We start from the raw sequence: 23,662 nt of genomic DNA on the forward strand, positions 1-23,662 counted from the left end.
ATCCCATTCCTAAGTCAAAGTACGATTAAATTTCATGAAATTAGTATTGTTTCAATATTTTATGTCAGGCAAAACTGCACTTCGCAGCACCCACAATGTATCCAGTAATGATTCCTTCTGCAATTCGGATGGTGTTACATGTATTGGTAGCATATGTAAGTATGAGTGTAGATTCTTTTTTAGAAGACCCATTGCTCCTACTACTACTACGTACTGCTATTGGAACTATCTGGGTATCTTTCTTCCACATTGCTCTCGTTTCTGTCTGCAAATCCTGATATTTTATGATTTTGTGTCTCTCTGTACGGGTGTCGTGATTTCAATGATCAATGCTATGTTTGTATTCCTTTCTTGGACCACTATATCTGTTTTTCTAGCATCTATCTTTTGAACTGTTGGCAATGGATGATCCCATGTGGTGTCGACAAAGCATCATTTTATATGATGCTTTGTGGCTTATGTTACCAGTGTTTTTCAGCCACTTCAGTACCATAAGTTTTCCACAATCCCCAGTGCAAACGTCTTGCCACAATATTATGCCACTCAGTATACAGTCCTTCTGCCATTAGTATGTCGCAACCAGCAACGAAGTGTGCAACTGTTTCCAATTCTGTTTTATAAAACATACATGTCCGTTTCTCCCACATGCTCAATAGACTTTGTAAACCAACATGTACATAGCCCACTATCTTGGGCCACCAATATTAACCTATTCATCTTTTGGTTTAAATTCACCACTCCTTAACCATTCCTACATTCGTTCCTGATCAACAGGAGATACTTCCAGAGGTTTTCTATACTTGCAACTATATTTATGCATTTTCCACATTTCTTGCCTTCTCAGCTGGTCCTTCACCTAATATTCTTTCTTTTGCTTTTTGGCACATTCAGTTGTTGCCTGATTTTTATCTATTTGTGGTTTGATTCCCATTCCTGCTTGACGCCGATATGCTTCTGCTAGCCTAAGCAGAGAAGTCATCTTAGTTTTATTCTCCTCGTGTTTCAAAACTTTCACTAAGTTTGGGTCTTGTGAGGTCAGCAGATATGTGTCGAGTCCCATGATTGCAGATCTATACATGTAATCAATTTCAAGGATGCCCATCCCTCCTTCAAAAAGGGGAATATATAATATTGGTATGCACTGATTTTTATAAATCATTTGGTGAGCATGAATTATCCTTCATGTTTTCCTATCTAATCTATCCAACACGTTTTGGGGCCACTCAATCACTCCAAAATTGTACGTGTCAGGACAAGAAGAGCAAATTGGTTTATAGTTTGGATTTTGTTCCTAGATGCCAATGCTGTATTCAGGATTAATTAGGTTTACTATGAGACTTCCAATATGGATTCTAAAAAAGGCCATAATACTCCTACTGCTCTATACTCTGCAACGGAGTATACTAATATATGTGTGTGTGTGTGTGTGTGTGTGTGTGTGTGTGTGTGTGTGTGTGTGTGTCTTTAGATAATGGGCTAACAGCCTTAGGCCTCTTCATTGACTTGAAAAGGACCCCTCGAATTGGGTTTTTATCTCTTCATTCCCCTCACTGCTGACCAGCATGATCCAGTTAGCATATCTCTCCTCACTGTCCTCTGCTACTCACCCTCAACTCCTCAGTCCATCATTCTCACCCGTACCAAACTTTATGTACTTTACAATCACTTCCACAATCACTAGTTTTGTGGCAGCTTATATTTTGCACTTTAGTTCATTTATATTATCACAGTAATAGACGTAGATGAACTTACTACGGATTCTTCACTGTAAAGCTTCATATTAACTTCAAGCCTGTATCTCCTGGTTATCAAGTTCCTCTTTCTTGGACATTTTGAATTCTACACCCGCATATGTAACAGAATATAACTTGACCGCATGCAACTTGTCAACTTATTGCATTAATACTGTACATTACTTAAACTGTATGGGGTGGCACATGGGCATAGAAGGTAGCTTTGTCACTCACAGCAAGAAGGGCTCCAGTTCAATTCCTGGAAGGGTGCCCTCTTTGTGGAGTCTGCCTGTACCACCTGTGTTTTTGTGGGTTTTCTCCCGGTGCTCCAGTTTCTTCCCATATTCCAAAAATATGTAGATGGTGGACTGGACACTAAATTGGCTAGAGATGTTTATGTGTGTACATATGTATGGGACAGAACAACAGCAGCAATGGAACTAACCACCCAGTAGTGAGAACACTGGCTCTAGACGATTGTCAGTGTTGAAGTGGCACCCTAACCCCATGAGCAAAAATGGGAAAAAAGGGTGATAGATGGATGGATGATTTAAACTGTAAACCATGTAAATGTAGTATGGCCTGGACTGCAGCTGAAAAGGGTCTTGTTTATAGTCCGTCTATCTGGTTAATGAATGAAAATGAAAAAGAAGGAAAGAAAAAACTCTAAAGCTTCAAGCAAAACAAACTGCATGTTTTTTTTCTGTAAATACATATACTGCAAATGCAGAAAGGTAGTTTAAACTTACGTAGGGTTATGCGGTGGACCACTCTGTGATACTTGCTTGATATCGAAATTTAATGACTGTTTATCACAGTACTCACGAAGCTCCACAATGAAGTTTCGTTCCACATTAGAAGCAGAAGCCATTTCACAAGCAGCCTAAAATGCAATAAACATAGATGAACATTACAAAATGCTATTTAAAAAATTTAACATAAATGCATCTCATCCAGACAAGTCACTGACAACTACTCCCATTTACAGCTGGAAACATATCTGTGAAAACTAAATGCTAACTTGCATTGTTGTTCATCTTCAATAACAATTGTTACAAATGTGAAGAAGTGAAGAACTGAAAATAAACACATTACTTGTCCACTGCACTTGATTTTCTTAATGTGTGTATGGGTATATTTGTACTGGAAAGCTGGTGGCAATCATCTGTCATGATGTAAATCTTTTCAATATTCATATTATCATTATCTGAATATTTTTGAAGAGCCTAGAGAGTTGGTCTAGCTACTCGAATTATCCTTTGTGATTAAAAATGAGTGCTGGTATTCATGGAAGTGATGTTCCTTAAGGTCCATGTTACAATTTTTGTTCATGATTAAAATGGATGTACTCACCACCTCTGCATGTAATTCTGCTCTGCTGTCAAAACTGAACCCTGGCTAAAGAAAAAGCGTAAAAAAATATAACGGAGGAAATATTACTTCATACATATCACATAGCTACAAAGTATATAAACTACAAACTCTCCTCAGTGCAGCTGCATAAAAAGGTGAGATGCATGGCAGCGAAACAGAAATCCCATTCAGATATGTTTATTCCAAATCTCAAGACACATTCTAATTCAAGAAGACTTGTGGAGTGGTTCCAACCGAGAAGAGGATTATCAAGCAATACAATAAACAATGAAGAGGAGAAGGAGATTATCAAAAGAAAAAGGTTATTCAAAACAACATGTAATGGAAAACTTCTACTTTCCCAAAGCACGATTTTGTCTCAAGAATAAAGGTATGGAGGTCCAAACTAATGCCTTGTGAAGGTGTGGACCACTGACCAAGTAACCACAGCATAAATGACTGCTGTGGAATCATTCCTAAAACAAGATAGCAAGCTTTCTAATAGACTGTCTTTTATCAGTTCTGTAAACAAGCTAACAGACCTCATGGTAAGTGAAATGTATTCAGTAACAAACTGCTGGTGAGTTGCACTTAAGAACTTTACTGTAAAAAACAAGAAGGAAAGTTATTCATGAATACCAAGGTGATGCATTCATCCTTCACAAAAGCATACAGTATGACCCTCCTGAAAGAAAAGGCATAATTCAAGATGAATTCTGTCACCAGCTTAGATTGGAATACGTATTTTTTCTACCTTCTCATCCCACACCTTCCTATTAGCTTTAACCTATTTATTTCCCAGCAGTGACAATTCATTTACCACTTGAGGGACATACCCAAACAGGCAATTTTCTTCTTCTGGCTTTTCCCGGTTAGGGGTCGCCACAGCGGATCATCTGTCCGCTCATGATTGGCAGTGGAGTTTTACAGTGTCAGTTGCCAGCCCAGTGCCCAACCTTCCACAGAAGGCACACACACACACACACACACACACACACACACACACACACACACACACACACACACACACACACACACCTAGGGCCAATTTAGAGTGTCCAATCCACCTACTGCATGTCTTTGGGATGTGGGAGGAAACCGGAGCACCCGGAGGAAACCCACGTGACCACAGGCATGCACAAAAGGCAGCCCAGCCGAGAATCGAACCGGAAAACTTCTTGCTGTGAGGTGGCAACGCTAACCGCTGCACCACCGTGGCCACAATAAAGGTTGTTTAATACTCTTTGGCCATCTGAGAACTATACAGCTTCACTAGCCCTGTCCTTTCAGCCTACCAGCCCAAAGGGAATGCAGGGGAGGGCCACTCTCACCACTGATACTCTCCCTGCCTCAGCCTGTATTGCTGGCACTTCTCCAAGCCTGTCAGGGTTAACCAGAAGCCATCACTTACTGAAACAGCTACATTTTCTCTATTAGCTATAACCAATGAGAGATTTATAGAAATACTTGGTGATTCACCACATTTTGTTTTTAAGACTGGTGACAAATATTTGAGTCCAATAAGACTGCAAACAACGTTAATAAAGATAATTTCAGAGGTACAAAAGATGTGGTGCCTGTAACCAGTGTTCCTATATTTTATTGGATGAAATAATTAACTTTCAAAATGACCTTGGGAGTGTTGTTCATTTTGGTTCTGGTAAAAGTGGTACTGCTGGTGTGGTTTATTTAGCTAAGTGCTTAACCTGCCCCCTTTTACGTGGGTAAGACAAAACATCAATTTAGGAAGAGAATTTATAAACATGTATGTGACATACAAGTTTCCGTAACAACAATGCACAACAATGCACTTTAAACTTTCTGTAACAACTTTGGAAAGTTTTGTTTCTGTATTCTGGAAGTGCTACTACATAATCCAAGTGGTGGGGCACAGGAAACATGCTTGAGTACAAATAATTAATGTGGCAGCTTCGACTTAATATAACAGACCTGGTATCAATGAAACAATTTCTATTAATTTAGTGCTAAAAATAAGAGCAGCTAAACTATAATATTTTTCCAGTGTTTAGATCTGTTTATGCATGTTTTATGAAGTATTACATTAAAAGATTAATTTTATAAATTTTGGAAAATTATACTGCTATATGATATTATGGGTATAGATGATGATGAATTACTTACGTATTTTAAGTACTTTAAAGTACATTTTAATAAACATTTATTGGTAATGTAGTCATTCTTCAGCACTTTTTCTTTAAGTACAGAGATTGATTTTGTGACACAAACTTGAGTTGTTATTTACAATGAGAGTTTGGTGGGTTGACTCTTCAGTTTTGTAGTAGTCTATGTTGTTGTTTTATAGACAAAGAGCTTAACAACTGATGATAAATTTATTCCATTTTACAGCTCTGTCTGCACTTACTTTACTTGGTTCTTCTGTTTTTGTGCTGTTGTCTGCCTTTTAGGTTCATAATGACCTACAGGACTTTACTGACAATGCTTGAGAGATGAGTTTTGAATAAAAAACTTGTGGATCTGCTACAGATGTTTTCTGGTCCTAGACTACAGAACTTGGACAAAGTCTAATGAGGCAACAATTGGATGACTAGAATTATTATTCATCTGCCCTCTATGACAATGGCCACTAAATGGGAAAACAGGGAATGTAGAAGGATGAAGGCTGATCCAAGACAGAGAAAACATCCACTTTCTCCGATTCTAATGGACCAAAAAGAATCAGGCACTAAGGCACTGTCCTCATCAGCAAAACAAGCCTACCTGAGGAAGACCCCAGTTGTGATAAATTTCTTCAGCATCCTTGGAACAAATATGAAAAGCTACAGAAAATGTTGGGTTCTGACTAAAGGCATCCAACAACATACAGATTTCATCAGGATATATAAATATCAGGAGATAAATCTCACAATTCAGAGTCCAACAAAAGGCCATCAGAGGTTTCCTTTAGGGAAAAAGATATGGTGCTCCAGCCCCTATCTTTTAAAATATCAAGCAGCAGCTTGTCACACCTTAGTTAAAAAGGCATAATTTTAATTATGCCTTCAAGAGAAAGAAGAATTACAGGGCAAGCCTAGCCTCTAGAACATTTATCTGGTAGTTCTTTTCTGAGGGACCTCACACCTCCTGTGTTACATTAGGACCCAGACAAAACGCCATCTTCCCAGCAAAACACTACCTATTGGTCATGATAGAGATTTTGTCTCACAGTAAGTAATAGAGATACCTAAAAAATGATTTTGAGGACAGAAAAGAATTCAGCAGTCAAAGAGAGGAGTCAAGGCGAAAGGAAGATCTAACAAGTAATGATCACACGCTAAATAACCTCTTATGTGTAATCATATAAGAAAATACAGGAAACAGTAAAGATACAGATTACACAAATAGGATAAGTTTAAATTCCATACCACTGCAAAATGCAGTTCAGCAACTTCTGAAGCGTCTGTGTACTCCAGTGAAAAGATCAAAGCTCAGTCTGGAATGTAACTATAAAAAAAACAAAGTCCACAGCACCACGGAGAATGAGACGTTGTTAAAAAAATATGTATTTGAACATATATAAAGTGCTAGGTTAAAAGCAAATAGTATGTAATGCATTTTATTCTATTTTACAATATGGCAGTAAGAATGATCTTACATGTAATTGCTTAAAGCTTTGGAGCTGCAGTGTGTTTAAACTCTGACCCTGGCAGTAGCCAGCTCAGCAAGCTTATGTTTTTCACTAATGATTATCTGCTGGGTCAAAAAAATAAATGTATAGAGCATTAAAAATCTTTCTTCCTTCCTCTGAGATGGTTGGCCTTACAAATGTTATCAGAAATAAAGCACAGCTGCTAAAAGTAATGTTGCGAAAAAAACAAAAAAGTATATTACAAGACTAAACTGACTATTGTATTCGAGCAGGACTAAAACCTTAAAAAAATAACATTTACAAAAATACATTATAACTGACCAGGTGCTTTGCAAGGCTGTATTATTCTCATGGAAAAACTTTTTAAAAGTATAACATCAGCTTTTTCTTATAAATAAAATATTGTAGACTATAGTGATGTAGGTGCCCTGTGACTAACCACGTCAGTAAGGTGGGCACAGCTTGAATGTATAATTATAAAATAAAAAACACTTCCTGATTCATGCCAGACAAAACTCTATACTTGTATTGTATAATATTTTGCCTCCTGGTGTACACTAGTAAAGTTTTTTGCATCTGAGCCTTTTGTGTTGTCCTAATTTGTTTTTACTTAACAGACGTCCAACATAAAAGCTTTTTTGTAAAACCAGCTTTAATCCTTAAAAGTATAAGCGCTTTTGTTTTTGTATACCAAAAACTTCTTCAGATACATTTAAAAATCCAAACAAAAAAGTTTTTTAGTCTAAGGGAAGCACTGGGTTTTGCACCCATGTAGCAATGATCCACTGACTGCATGATGTCCTTCTGCACCTGCACTGACTGCATGATGTCCTTCTGCACCTGCACTGACTGCATGATGTCCTTCTGCACCTGCACTGACTGCATGATGTCCTTCTGCACCTGCACTGACTGCATGATGTCCTTCTGCACCTGCACTGACTGAGAAAATTAACATGGGGAGACAGGCTTCCTTCAGTGCACAGCATTTAGCAGAAACCGAAAACACCCTGCAAAGAGGGGGCTCCAGAGGAGGGAAGACTGCTTTTTCACACCTGAAAACTGTCCTATCTTGGGCAACAATAAATGGGTCATAAGACTTTTAGTCAGCCAAGGGATGCTTGCCTTTCACCCCCAATAGAAAGAATGAGCAAATTGGGTGAAAACAGTGGAACCACTGGACAAGTGCAGTCCAACAACAAAAATATACATATATCCCAACCATCGTGAAAAATACTCAAGTGATGGAATAAACAAGGCATTGACTCTCTACAATTACTACTACATGCTACAGGAATTCATCTAAAATATCATACATGATCACGGCCAACACCTTTCTTACTGTGGCATCTTATACTAAAACTACTACTATAAACTTTGTTTTTTTACCAGTGTCACCAAACATATTAGACTGCTTGGAAAATATTATACACTTTAACTGTTATCATTTTAAAACCACATCTAAACTTCAGCAGAACTAAACTTCATAAACATTTTAACCACAAATATATTAATCTACAAACAATGCACTTTAACAACAGTATACCCCTCATATAGAAATGTGACCATAACTGTAATACAACAAGGAACTGCAATATGCATTTTTTTAATGTTGGTTCTTCCTTCTTTTTTCCTATTATTTATACCATACATTGCCCAATAACTTCATAAATTACAAAAAGTTAATCATCAAATAATTTTTTTTGGACAGTTTACACAGCAACAAAAATACTTGCATTAGCCTTATTAAAATCAATATTTCCAAGAAATACTGCCTGCACTAGCAGTGCATAAAACACTGCTTAAATCATTATCTCTTAAATCTTAAAGCACAGCACAAATCCTTCAATCCACTTTTCATAACCATAAGACAAATATAGCATCACTCTCTTCTTGCACCCAACTATCTTCTTGTACTTTACTGTGCAGTAATACACTTGAAATATCTTAAAGATAAGTACCACAGGAAATGTCTCAAAAAAACGAGATTAAAATAGCTTTGATAATAAAATGCAAAAACAAGTGCTAGCAGTACCTCATATGCTGTCTATTTCAATAACATGGAAATCTTTGATGAAAATGCTCCACACAGAGTTTCATTAATGTTAAAAACAAATTCCAAAGTGCGCGATGTGTACATTTCCTATTCTGGGCATGAGAGCTCACACTTTACGACTGACCTCCATTAATAAATTCTACACTGAAATTCAACTGAAATTCAACAAGTTGATTTATACTGAACAGTGGAATTATGACAAAATTTTCTTTAATATCTTGAGTCCAGTAGAAATTAATACAGCTGACCAGAAACATCTTAAACAATTACTGGTGTTGCACAAACGTCATAAGAAGATGATTAAAAATCCCCAATGTACAGGAGTAGAATGTGCAACTCCTCCAATTATAACAAACAAAACAAGCTACTATATAAAAACAATCTAACATTACATATACATCTGACTTGGGCAACAGCAAATTTAATTCTGTATCACCAGCACAGACTAAAGCAACTCACTGCCATGTACCATTTGTTTAACAATTATTTTAAGTGATTCCCTTTTTTATAGGTTCATAGGATGATACTAGGCTATTGGCCCGGAGGCCCTAATAAGCCTATCCAAAAATTTTGCCCATGTTCCCTCAAATAATACTATTTATTATATATTTATATTAGTTATAATTATAACTGCTTTGATACCTAGTACAAAAATAGGAAACAGACTGGAAGGTCTTTTGTCTTTCACACCTTTATCTCTGCCCTTTTCTAACCAAGTTAGCCACTCTTGTCATTCCAATTTTCACTGCACACAACAAATAAAAGTACATTAAAATAAAAACAATAAACAAAAACATTGTTAAAAATTGCAATAAATAGTAACCAGAAACAAAACATCACAGAATAACTCATATTAGGTTATCAAATAGTACACCAAGTTAAATAAATACCTAAAGTATTAAACAATGGGACTGCTAATTATATTACTTAATTGATTTATAGTTTGTTGACTGAGCTGGCCCTACTGGCCACTGCCCATTTTTAAGCAGCATACAGGAAGCTATGCTCCCAGTTTCTTTCAACTTGATAGTAAACAAAAAATTAGAATTATTACACTTAGAGTTATCATCATGTATTGTACAATAGTCTACTTTATTAGAAAGTACTATTTACTTCCTTATTTATACTTATGTATATAGTTTACTAATATGTGCGACCATCGCTATACACCAATAGTCAACTCCTCCCTGGTTAGATCCGACCACAAACTAATCACCTTGGAAATCCACATCCCCCCGACCCCACCCCGGCAAAGGTAACCACCATGAAAAACTTCTCCAAAGCAAACTATGGTCACCTAAAAACAGAGGTGGCTAACTTCACTGCACCCATGCAAATGGAGATCAGTTGCATGACCGCCAAAACATACACCAATGCACTGTACGAAAACGTACACAAATGCATGGATCTCACCATACCCAATAGAACCAAGACGCTCTCCTCCAAAAAAAGAAACCAATCTGGTGGTCCCCTGCCATAAACAAACTCTACAACAGAAGAAGGAAATTGATGCGGACTAAGGTAAGGTCCCAAGACTGTAAAAACTCCCTTATCAGCCTCAACAAAAAGTTGAGATCCATCATCAAATCCTCTAAAGCTAGCTATGAAAACAGAATTTCAGACCATAGTAAAGACAACCACAAGGCCTTCTATAGTTATAAAATGAATCTCCATGGCAATACCCAGATTTGCTCCGAGCTACTGCACAATGGTACCTCGTATACAGAGTCGACAGATATTGCCAATATACTGGCCGACAGATTCAGTGCCAACTTTACCCCTCTCTCCCCCACTAAGGGACCAGTCATAATACCAGGAGATTGCCAGGCACCCAGTATTACTGCTGCACAGGTTAAAAAAGCACTGTCCAAGGCCAAGAATACAGCTTCCACGGGACCTGACAATATCCATAGCTGTGTTCTACATGAACTACAGAGTGAACTGGCACCTCACCTGTCTGCCTTGTTCAATCACAGCTTCACCTCAGCCTTTGTCCCTACCGAATGGCGCACTGCTACAGTCATCCCTCTCCACAAAGAAGGAGCAACTACAGACCCTGGATCTCACACAGTTTGGTTTTGTGAAGGGTAGATCATGCCTGCTCAACTTGGTCAACTTCTTTGAGTCAGTCACCAGAGCTGTGGATGAAGGCAAGGTGGTTCATACAGCCTACCTTGATCTGGCCAAGGCCTTTGACACCATTCCCCACTCGGGAATCATAGAAAAACTCACCAAGCCAGGCATCAACCCCTATATCACTAGGTGGGTTGTAAAATGGCTCACAGGTAGAACCCACAGTGTGAAAGTAGCTGACCCCAACTCAGACTGCCGACCAGTCATGAGTGGAGTCCCACAGGGTTCAGTCCTGGGTCCTCTCCTGTTTAGTATCTACTTTTCTGAAGTCCAGGCCAACACGAAGGGACTCTGGCTGACAAAGTTTGCAGATGACTGCAAGTTGGGAGCTATTATTAACTCCCCAAGTGATGCTGACATTCTACAGAAAGGTCTCATTGAGACTAACGACTGGTGTCAGAACCATGGCCAAAGCTCAATGCCAAAAAAATGTGTCGTCATCCCCTTTGGAAAAAACCCAGTTCCCATGAATTACCACATTGATGGTAGTCACAGACCTCAACCTCATTACCACAATCAACAGAACATGTTGGAGGGAAAGGTTCATAACCCAGAGACTGCCCATGCTATGGAACAGACTTCCCGTACACGTCAAGCAGAGCACCTCACTGGCCCTCTTCAAAACAAATCTTGATGAGTGGATGGGAAATCGAAAATTCACCCTGGGGATCGCTCCAGTGGCTCTACACGACAGAGGCACTGGGAACTAAGGTCAGGTGGCACAACACCAGGGTAATCCTATGGGCTAGGCTTGTAAAGGGTCCAGGGCCATTAGCCTAGTACACACCTATGAACCTAAATTTCAAGTTTACCATTTTGTTTTCATTTGTTTTATGGTTTGCAATATTATTTTGATTTATTATTACTGCATTTATTGTTCATAGATTCTTCCTAAGCTTACTGCCAAAGACCACTGAGAAGCACAGACACAGGACCCATCAAAAGTGGGGGACAAACAATAATCCCCAATTAAGCAGACTTTCAACACACATCACCAGTGAAAATGTGTGAGCACCCATCCATTCATTTAGTCTAATTTTAAAGGTTGCTAGGGAAGTTACTCTGCTTGATAGGTCAGGGTAGCCCATTCCACAAATGAACACCATATTGGGTTAGGAATCTAATGTAAGGTAAGGTAGCCCATTCCAGAAATGGGCAATATATTGGGTTAGGTTATCTATTGCACCATATGGTGTTTTTGATGTGGCAGCATATGTTTAGGTTTCTAGAATGGGTGTTTACCACTGGTTCTGTTTAGGTATAAGAGTTCAAGAAGTCCTGAATCATTCATAGCATGGTATGCTAAGCAGAGATCTCCCATCAGGAGTCTGTATGACACTCACTAGAGGGACAAGTATTTTAGTGTATCAGAGTAGCTAAGATAGTCTATCAGAGTACCTAATAGTACTGAGACCTGAGATTTCTGTGGTGAAGAAATGAGATCTCTCAGGCTGGTTTAAGTACTTAGTGTGGTACGTGCAGAAGGGTGCATTACTTTCAACAACAATCCTAATAAGAGAAGAATTAAGTAGGACTATAAATTATTTGGACCTTGAAGAGATACAATCAAGCATAAGTTGTGCAAAGTAAGAGAATTTTCTAACAACCACAGAGACGCATCTACCCCTAGCCTGGGTCATACCTGAAAAGGGTGCTTATATCGGGACACTTATCTGGTTAATAAATAGAAAATAAACAAATACATAAATTAAATGAATATACTTGAAAAATAAGAATTCAATTCAGAGCACTATAAACTCCAAGATAAAATTGCTTCATCTATTAAAAATGCCCAAGTAATTAACAGATACAAAGAAGAGATACTAACAAAGCACGGTGAAAATCAGGAAGAAAAGCACCAAATATATAAATTATCAGCTCTACAGTCCACAAACAAGGAATGAAGAGATTATCACCTGCAAATTTCTACTTACGATAATACTAATAAGGGATGCCTAGGCCTTATGCAAGCACATGTGACATCATGATCCACTAAAATTTATTATAATTGTAATAATATGGTTAGGGCACACACACTGTGCCCTAACCATATGATGGCAAAACTTGGTTATAGAAATATTCAATTACAGAAAGGAAAAAAAAGATACAAGTAATGACACCTGGAAGCTTAGGTGATCCCATAAACAGCATAAATAGGAAGACAAAAGAACAAATGAATTATAGAGGTAGCTTTGAATTCACTCATGTTGACTGGGAAGATTGTTTCAGACAGAAGAAAGAAAATGACTGGGGTCTGAATCACCACTCTTATTATTTGATTTATATACAACAAACAAGTACTAGTAAGCCAGCTCCATGGTATAGAGAGATGAAAGCCTAACTTACAGCCCAAGCAACCTGGGCTCAGTTAGCATCGCAGGCAACTTAGCTGCTGTCAGGGAGGGAGGAATGGGTGAGCCCATGCTAGGAGGTTGGGCATTCGACTGTGACATTCCCTAAGGGGAGGCATGGCTCAAAGAGGACAGAAGTCCTCAGATGAGGTCAGTGAACATCGGAGTGCAGGTGGGGAAAGTGGATAGGGCATTAAAAAAAAAAAAAAAATCCATCTGAACAAAATGTGGATGGCCAAGACTACCAGAATGCCCTTAGGTTCCACAACCAGACCCAACAGGATGCAACGTAAGTCTGGGGGAGTTTTTAGTTGCTGGTAGACCTGGCATGGATGTGGAGTACTGGGTGGCAGTGCCATAAGCTAATTTTGGGGACCCCCCCCCAAATTAATAGACAAGTACTGGTTGGAGGATCTTAGCTTGTATCAGCTTACCAACAACCATAAAAAACTGTAAAAATCTATAAAATTATAGCAAAAATGAACAGTAGCTAAAGTATTACAAATGGCATTCTAATGAAAGTCCAAAAGAACTATAATCAATTCACAAAATATTGATCACAGTCTGTCAAAATCACTCAGCTATAATGTACAGTTAAGATTAAAAAAATCACCAACATCTTTTTTGCAAGAAGGAAGGTGCCCCTGCACTCCCCGAAGTGTGGGAGGTGTGGCCACAATCCTTGTTTCTTAAGTATACAAATTCTGAGGTTGCATTATCTCAGAGAAAAGAGAAATTCACAAAACACTGCAATCTCAGTGATAGAATTTCATTTTGTTTCAGAACCATAAACTACTGTGAGTGCTGAGGTTTAATATCTTGAAAGTTAAAATACATAGTGGAAGAGTTCCCTTGGCTGTAACTGGGAGACAGTTCAACTTAGCCAATATAGGACAGTGCTATCCTCCTTTTACCTGAGATAGCAATGAACCAAATATTTTATGTATTGTAGTTTGCATGCATTTAGTATTGCTAAACTAATCAAGGCCTCCAAGTGACCTTTATTTAACTATTATAGCCTTCCAGACTTCTGGTGGTGCTGCGGTAGCGTTGTCGCCTCCCAGTAAGACGATGTCCTGTTCGATTTTCACCTACAGCGTCTTCTGTGTGGAGACATGCGTGAATGGGCATACCTTCGTTGAAGGTTGTGCGTCAGAGCTGGCAACTCGGCACGTAAAAATCGACTGTCAATCATTAGCAGACCTGAGTTCCACTGTGGCGACCCCTAACCGGGAAAAGCTGAAAGACACAACAAAGCCTTCCAGACTTCAGAGGATCACTCAACATATAGCTAATTTTAATATCTTAATCGTAATGTCGGTGTGGTTTCTGTACGCTATCTAAATGATGTAATTGGCTAAAAATACATAAAAAGGTACTTTTATATTTGAACATGAAGATTTGTTTAGGGAGTCCTTTATTTTAATGGGTTTGGATTTTGCAGATTACGAGCAGTACCAGTACCAAAGATCATAGTTGTAATCAACATATTTCATGAGTGAAGCCAAGTCCAAATGTAATTAAAGTCTTTCTTAAGGACTTTTTGTACAAGGAAGAGCACAGTGGCTCAGTGGTAAGATAAAGTTCCAGGGTCAGAGGGTTTAGTCCCGACCACTGTTTACAGTCTGTGTGGACCTTTGTATGCATTCCCACATCTGTGTGGGTCTTCCCCAGATAGTCTTGTTTCATCGCATCCCCCGAACACACACTGGTTGAGATGCTATACTAAATTGTCAGTCAGTCTTTCTGTTATACTCACTCACTCATGCCCCTATGGTTTGCATCAAAGCTGAAAATGATCTGCAAAAGACCGATTCACATGCTTAAGAAATAAGATAAAAAATGAAAGAGATGAAAAAAAATCCCATTATTAATTACTAGTATGACATGTGCATAAAGTTTGATTGCTTAGCACTGTTAAGATTGTTAATAAACAGGAAAATAAAACAGGACCAAAGACTGACCCTGAAAGACTATGGTCTTCAGAAAGCTAGTATCTGAGGAGTCAGTTATAGATAACCTGAGAGGTCTGATACGTCAAGTAGTTTTAAAACCACTTTACCATTCTATCCCTTAAGCCCGTATTGGTTAGGACACTAAGCAGTAGCCAGTGACAAAATGCTTTTTAAATCAACAAAGAGCTCCCAAAAGAAATCCTGAAAATAACGTACTAGCAACAAGAGAAAATTACTGTTAATCTGCTAAAGCTTCATCTGAAATCATGTTGGCAAAGAATGAAAATTCCAGGAGTTGACTGCACACTATTTTTTGAAGAATTTAGTTAATGGACAGAAATCAGCAATGGGACACTGTTCACTGAAGGATGAGGGGAATGAAACCATAATGATATAAATATTAAAACACGAGGAAAGGATATGGGTGCTGGGGGTTGGATTGTATATTTAAATGAGGAATCATGCTACAATTGGGGAGCCACTTGTAGAAAAAAAGGATGAAGACTGCTATTCTTAAGACCTACATGCAAATAATTTTTTCTACAGGCGCTGTGTTGTGTTAGCACTAATTACTTTCAAGTGGAAGAATGGCAAGGATGCAATCAAGTATAGCTCTTTTATTTATTTAATTTACTCTGGTTCCTCTCCAATCATAGTTAAAAAAAAAAACTTTGAACAGAAGTATTCTCAAAGGCTTTCTTCAATTTACTTCCTATCCAACTTGCTCAGGAGTGAAGCCTGTCAATAGCGTAAAGCTATTCTTTTTACCTGTGTATTCCCCCACTCCCTTATTAAACTGCATCCTTGCTACATACATCAGATTTCAAGTCGGTTATTCTACTCCTCAGCCCCCTCTTTCCTAGTCCTACGTGATCTAGGCAGCAGCACTACCTCTGGGAATTCCATCAAGCTTCTCCCCTAGGCCCCTGCTTAAACTTATCAAGGGTACCAGAACTTGTCAGAGATTTGGGATGCATGGCTAGGCTTAAAAAGGTCCTTGTGGCCATTAGCCTAGCAAACACCTATGAACCTAAAGTCCTTTTTTTTTCATTGTTCACAAGCCAAACCTTTCTATTCCTATTTTCTCTATTGCTGTTTCACAGGCACACCTTTCCTTCATCATTCCTTATTATTCCCCTTTTAAGGGTATCCAATGCTTTAGAATGCACCAATCAGGTCGCAAGATAAAATCATCATCTGTAATAAAAAATGGAATACAGGTCACATACACCATTCATAGCTTCAGTGTCTCAAACAAAGTCTCCTGATTGACTTCTGGCTCAGCTGGCAATAAAACTCTATGCCACATGCCTTAATCTTCTCTCCATAATGCTTACAAGTAACTTGTCTGTGTTTTAGTAGATTTGAGCCTGACTTGGTTAGGGGATACAAGGGTTAACTGGGTTCACTTTATTATCCCGAAATATCGAATATCAGAATCCCAAGATTATAAAGCCGAAAGCTCAAAACTCCAAAACCCCAGAAGCGCGAATTTCAAAATCCCAAAGTACAGAGATGTTGAAGTAGCACTTCTGGTGTTGCACTGTGTGAATGGATAGCTGGACGTTTAGGTAAGTATTTATGTTTAAGGGTTTTGGTTAGGGGCTTTAGTGTGTGTCAGTGTATTTCGTTACTGTGATGTGTGTTTGTGTGCGCAAGAGGAATGTAGCTTGTATGGTGGTGTTTTCATGTGTTTGTCTGTGTAGTGCGACCTTGAAGTTAGTATATTTAAGTAGGGGGGTGTGGGGGGGGGTACAGCCCCCGACATGGGGGGGTGCAGGGAGGCTTGTATGTAGTGTGCGTTTGTGTGTGTGTGGGAGGAAGGTGTGTGTATGTGTATATGTGTGGTGTATGGTTAGTGTAGGAGTCGCAATTTTGAAATTCGCGCTTCTGGGGTTTCGGGATTTTAAGGTTTCGGCTTTATGATCTCAAGATTCTAAAATTCAATATTTCAGGATTTCGAGATTATAAAGTGAACCTGGGTTAACCTGCAAGGGGTGTACATAACACTCATTCAGATATTAAACATTTCCCAACTAGACATCCTTCAACTACAAGATGCCTGAGCCAGATCACATCAGATCAGCCTAGATATCAGAGACCACTGCTAGTACTGGTTATCTGGAAAGGCAACAAAAAGATGGCTCTAACTACACTGAAATTAAAAGACGTTGTGTCCCTGTCTGAATTGTGTCATTCTAATAATGTCATATCTACTGACTAGTGTAAACTGTACCAATACACATCAAGCAAGCTTTTTTCCAGCTCTGTTCAGTACCTCTCTTTATTCTGTTGGAAAGAGCCTTGCCCTAAGAAACAGAAGAGAATAAAGGGTATCAAGTAGATGAAGAGAAGCACACTGAATCCAGTACAGGTTACAAGTCACTCCTTCTACATACTTTTAAAAATAAGCTCTGTACTTTTTGAAGTCATCCTTAGGTTGCACCTTCAGTGCTGTCATATGGAAACATTTATGACCTGAATATAGATCCCCTAGCCATCTTGAACTTTGCCTGTACATAATATGGCAGTATGACCCTGGAAGCTTAAATGCTATGCCATAATAATAAGAGGATCAGTTATATGACGTGATTTTATTTGCGGTAAATGACACAGACCTATGCACTGTTTAATGCTTACTTTTCATCTATATATGTTGTAATTTAGTGTTGACTTGCTGCACAATCTCAAGCCAATACACTGGCTTATACAGCAGTCAGGGGAGGGGATTACATGTGCCTTCCTTAAAAATCACATCACACCAGTAGGAACAGTAGTCTTTTGCATGTGAATGTTGACTGAACTATACAAAATCCAATGGCAAACAGTGAGATACTGCTCAGTGACACAAGTATGGACAGGACAATTGCCCTCAACAACAAAAGCAAGCGTCCACCAAAGCTATCGTAATTTCCATTACTTTGGCAGATCCAGTGGTGGATTATAATAAGAGCAATTCCAGTGGCCAAACCATACCCATAACTTCAGGATGGCCCACTTCAGCAGTGAACACCACGGTGCCCTCTGGTCATTTGAATTATTACTACTTTTATATATATATATATGTTTAGCACTGCTAACTCCTTTTTGTTAGCAAATGTGCTGGATACAACAGTCACTAACTCTATAAGTCTCATTTTAACTGTTAAAATGCCACAACACGTATGTATATTTGTTTAGCTGAATCTGCTGTTCGCGTATGTATATTACATGCCCGGTCATGAAAAGACGAGAAAGCCATGTGCTGCTGAACTTGCTGGGGGGAGTGTTGAATGCCACTGGTGAGAAACTGGGAAGGTTATGGGCTGTAGGCAAATAAACACACCCTGATTTCACAGAATGTCCTGAATTTTACCAATATGGTAGTTTCTAGATTCCTTATACTGCTCACTACATTCTGGCTTTGTCCCAGATTCTTACACTAAGGGGTCGTTTGTTTGTTTTTTTTTTTTCAAACTGAAATGTTCACAGTAAAACAGGTTTAACTTCTGAGTAGGGAATGTGGAGGCTAGTCAGGGATGAATGCAACTTACCTTCTTGTAGGGTACTCAGTTAACCACCTAGCATTGTGGGATTTGTGTGCATTTATTTAAATAAGTTGGAATACTTTTGGCTATTTGCATGTGTGATGCCCACCACTGCTATCAATATGTGATGGTCACCAATATGCGTCATCCCCACTCTGGGCCAGTAATCAAGGAGCCTGAATCCTCACCACTGACAATGGAAAGAAACGTGCACTTGGAATACAAATTGATACATTCAGTATTTCCAGATGCAGACCTCTCTGCATTAAGTGCAATTTCCCGCACATAGTGAACACACACTCATCTTGGGGTCTGAATGTCTGTCTCCCTCCAGGTTCCCAATAAGGCCACTTATCCCACTGGTACAGCTGTAGGTTAGGTCCTTAGCCAAGTATCCCAGCCAAGTCCTCCAGCACCCTCTCTGTAAACCCAGTGCTTTGTGTCCCTGACAAGTAGCTGAGACACACACACACACACACACACACACACACACACACACGGAGACATTTGATTTTTAGCAAGACAGAGAGCCCAAACAGAAAACACACATATATACACACACACAAACACACACACACACACACCTGTGGAAGGCTGGTACAGGTTTACTAACTATGCCCCCGTCTTCCCAGACTAAGTAGTTTTCACCAGCAACAGACACTCCCCAATCAGCTACTCTAAGGCCCTTAAAAAAAGAGTGTCCGATTATACAGGGTATTATTAATACTATTAATATTATTAATACTAATACAAATGGTAATAGTTCACCAAGATGGTTAGGCTTTCTGGAGTAGACCACACCGTGCCACTAAATAAATATAAGTACTCTCAAAGGTTAGACACTTCCTACAAGGACCAGCCACAATAAAAAAGTATATTTAATAATAAATAATAAAAAAGCATGAAAATACTGAATATATATTTACAGTAAGCTACAGTTCAATTCTCAGAAAATATTGACAGTAACATTGATGGACAGACTCATACAAATAAAGAAAAACACTCTCTAAACTAAGCTTAACTATATTCCTGACTGATCTAAAGAAATTACTGCTCCCTAATAACTTACTTGGGCAAGGCGAGATGAAATACGTGAGCAGTCTTTCTAGTCAGGGCCCCAAACAGAATGCTCTCTCCTGAGAGATTATGCCCTGTAAAACATAATATCCAAAATGGCTTGTAGAATGACCTCATCTGGTCACCTGACTCTAGGTTCTCATACTATTTCCCTTTGAAACTGGGGCAGGAATTTAGCATAGACAGCTACAATACACATCTAAATATTTATGGCAGTGCTGTGGAGCTTCCCCTCTTTTACTGTGTTAATGAACAATGGCTTCTTCCAGACATAACATCTCCAGTCCTATTCAGCACTGTGGGGTGAAGTTTTAAGCTGTCGCTCGTCTAGTCAGGATGTAATAGATGAGACTTCGTGGGTTCTGTTCAAGCAGTTTTATTATGTATAAACACATCAAAATTGAGGCTTAATAACTTGGGTAACTTATATACAAACCAGCTATTACACTCATACCTGCTCACTATCTGGCTGTACTCTCAAAATGGCACTGAAGCTAGCATGCGTTTGCTATTTATACGCACGTTCAGTCCTTGAAACGCTTCTTAAAGATACAGCACACACGCTCTGCTCTACATCCTCTCTCTTTGAGAAATAGGTTATGCAATATTGACAATATCAGTTGACATGCAATCAATACAAATAATTCTTTGTCATGCAATTATATAGAACTAGATACACATATATACAATCACGTCCAGGTCGCTGTGTATTTCACACTAGGTCTGGAAATACAACCAAAACATGTGACATAAAATTTAGTTTCAGATTTAGCAACCGGAACTGCCTCTGCTGAATATTTAACCTTAGGAACATCATCAGGAATGGAAGTAGAAGTTAAGACAAGTTCTGCAACAGGAGCATTGTTTGGATTGCTCTGCGATCTAGAGTCTGCATCACAGGAACAATGTTGCAATATCAATTCTGGTACAGAAAGAAGATGTCTGAGATTTCTCCTGTACTCCATACCTTCAGATTCTTTGAAGTAGAATCTCGGCTCAGTACATATACCTGTTACATGACTAATCCAGTCGAAACCTTTCGCCGTTTGTATCCAGTCTCTCCTTTCAACAGATGAAGAAATCTGCTCAATTTATCATAGCTGGACTTCTAGAAAGAATGCTTCCTGAATAATTGTGCTGTAATGGTTCTGCTGATCTTAGCTTTAGGCCTAAACAAACTGGAACTAATAGGCAATGTTGTTCTGGTTTGCTTGGTTAGAAGTCTCTGAGCAGGTAAGCCAAGTATATCATCATGGGGTATGTTTCTGAGATTGAGTAAATTCAAAAAGACATCGGTATTGTCATGCTTTGACCTTTCAAGTACTTGCTTTGCACTCTGTACTGCATATGTTCAGCTAGTCCCTTTGACCGTGGATATTCTTGACTACTAGTAACATGTACAAAGTCCCATTCACTTACAAATTTCTGAAACGACTGACTAGTAAATTGAGTACCATTGTCATACACAACTTTGTGTGGACTACCATGGACTGAGAAATGACGTTTCAACTTAATAAAAGCAGTGAACATTAGGTTAGGTAGTAAATCAATCTCAAACTAGTTCGAAAAAGAGTCTGCCAAAACTAAGTAATGCTGATTGTTCCACTCAAATATATCAGTGGCTACTGTTGACCAAGGTAGTTCAGAAACTTGACTAAGCTAAAGTGGTTCTCTTTGCAAATGTGGTTTTGTACTACTGCATACTGAACAAGAAGAAAATAGTTTATCAATGTCTTTTACTAGTTCTCTCGCCCTTCTTTTGATAAATTCGGAAGCTGGGTGACCACAATGCAAAATCAGGATATAGTCATGCTGTAAGGAAAGAGGAACAACAATTTTAGGACCTTTGAAAAATAATGCCATCTTCCATCAACATCTCATTTCTGTAACGAAAATAAGTTTGCACTTCAGATGGTACACTAGATTGCTTTGACAGCCATCCAACATTAATGTAGTGGCTGAGCTTTTGCAAAATTGTTTGTATGATCTCTCGGCTCAAGTCTTGTGGTAGAAAAATTACACACTTCCATTAAGTTAAAATTCTCTGTGCCAAGCTGTTCCGTTGTATTTCTGGGTGATATGGATAAGGTATCAGCCAGATAAAGAAGCCTGCCTTTTGTATAGACCATTCTGAAGTTGTACTTTTGCAATTTGAGCATCATTCTTTGTAATCTCACTGGAGCTGAATGCATATGCTTCTTTAGAATAGTAACTAGAGGTTAGTGATCAGTTTCAATCTGGCTAGCTCGACCACAGATATAATCATGAAACTTTGAACATGAAAATACTATTGCCAAAGTTCTTTCTCAATCTGAGCATACTGCATTTCAGTTTGGGTAAAGGTTCTAGATGCAGAGGCTACTGGTCTGCCTTCTTGAAGAATAAATGCACCAAAAACAAATTTTGAAGCATCACAGGAAAGAGTTACTGCTTTATTGACATCATAGTATCTTAATGTAGGTGGGGTGACAATTTTCTGCTTAAGGTCTTCAAATGCTCTCTGGTGCTGTTCCAATCAAGACCATGTAACATTTCTGCGCATCAGCTCTCTCAAAGGTGCTGTCAACTCACTGAAATCTGGTATAAACTTGCCTAAATAAATAGTTAACCATGCCAAGAAAACATAGAACTTGAACATTATCAGGTGTTGGCAACTCCAGAATAGCTGCTTGCTTGGATTGGTCTGGTCTCAAGCCAGTGCTGGTAAATAAATGACCTATATGTGTAACTTCTGGTAGTATGAATTTGCACTTTAGAGGATTAAGCTTTAAGTTCACTTCACATGCTCTTTCTAGAACTCTCTTAAGGTTTCTGTCATGCTCTGCTTCACTATTGCCCCCAGCCAATAAATCATCTACTATTATGGTACAAGGACACCTGAAAAAATTTGCTCCATTGCATGCTGAAAGACTTCACTTGCAGAATTTATTCCAAATGGCATCCTTAGGAATCTGTATCTGCCAAACGGGGTACTGAAAGTAGTCAGTAATGAGGATTTGTGATCAAGCATCACTTGCCAAAATGAACTTTTTGCATCCAAGACAGAAAAAACAGTGGCATTTGGTATTAGGGCTATGACTTCTTCAATTGTACTCATTGGATGATGTGGTCTTTTTAATGCTTTGTTCAAATCTCTTGGGTCAATACATATTCTGATTTCATCTGATCCTTTCCTGTGGGCTACTACCATGGACAACACCCATTCAGTTGGTTCTGTAACTGGACAAATTACACCTTGCTGCACCATTTTATCCAACCGTGCTTTAACTTTATCCTGCATAGCCATCGGAACTTTTCTTGCTGGTCTGACCACTGGACTGACCTCTGGGTCTAACTTCATAGAACGCACAACTCAAATGTTTGCCCAACTTGTCATCGAAAACATGAGCATACTCTGAGAAAATGGCTTCAGAAAAATTGGGACTTGGATATGTGCTTATATGATGGACATCTTTGGTAAAAGAAAGCAGATTCATTCTTAAACTGTCTCTGAGACCTAATAATGACTGCACAGGTCTTCGGACTACATAGAAGAATAATAAGCTGTAACAGTTGCTAGCCAAATAACATGAAAGCACTACTGAGCCTTTGGTTTGAATTTCTTTATCTCCATAAGCAACAAGTTTCACACTACCAGCCATACTGTGTTGTTCACCAGCTCTCACTTTAGCAAATGTGTTTGCTGACATAACATTACTCTCTGAACCAGTGTCTACTTCGAGCTCGGTGGATTTACCATTGATCTGGACAGTACAAAATACTTTGTTCTTTGCCAGCAAATTAATTGCATCAACTTTTTCATCAATTACTGATACACAATCTACATAGAAAGTAGAATTGCAGCTCTCGATATGATCAACTTGCTTTTTTGAG

At 38.7% G+C, this 23,662-nt stretch overlaps 1 protein-coding gene across 2 annotated transcripts in view; it reads right to left on the bottom strand.

Moving 5' to 3' along the window:
• Nucleotides 1-23,662, bottom strand: part of EIF2AK2 (eukaryotic translation initiation factor 2 alpha kinase 2) — a 1,554,704-nt gene that overhangs the window by 1,375,020 nt on the left and 156,022 nt on the right. For both annotated transcript variants that reach the window (XM_044057939.1, XM_044057874.1), the window contains exon 2: nt 2,483-2,616. In XM_044057939.1, the coding sequence (XP_043913874.1) occupies nt 2,483-2,604 (122 nt within the window). In that variant the 5' untranslated portion in view covers nt 2,605-2,616. The remainder of the gene's footprint in view (nt 1-2,482; nt 2,617-23,662) is intronic.

The sequence above is a fragment of the Protopterus annectens genome, chromosome 1.part0 (assembly GCF_019279795.1).
Source record: "Protopterus annectens isolate FY-2018-M chromosome 1.part0, PAN1.0, whole genome shotgun sequence".
In the NCBI taxonomy this organism is placed as follows: Eukaryota; Metazoa; Chordata; order Ceratodontiformes; family Protopteridae; genus Protopterus; species Protopterus annectens.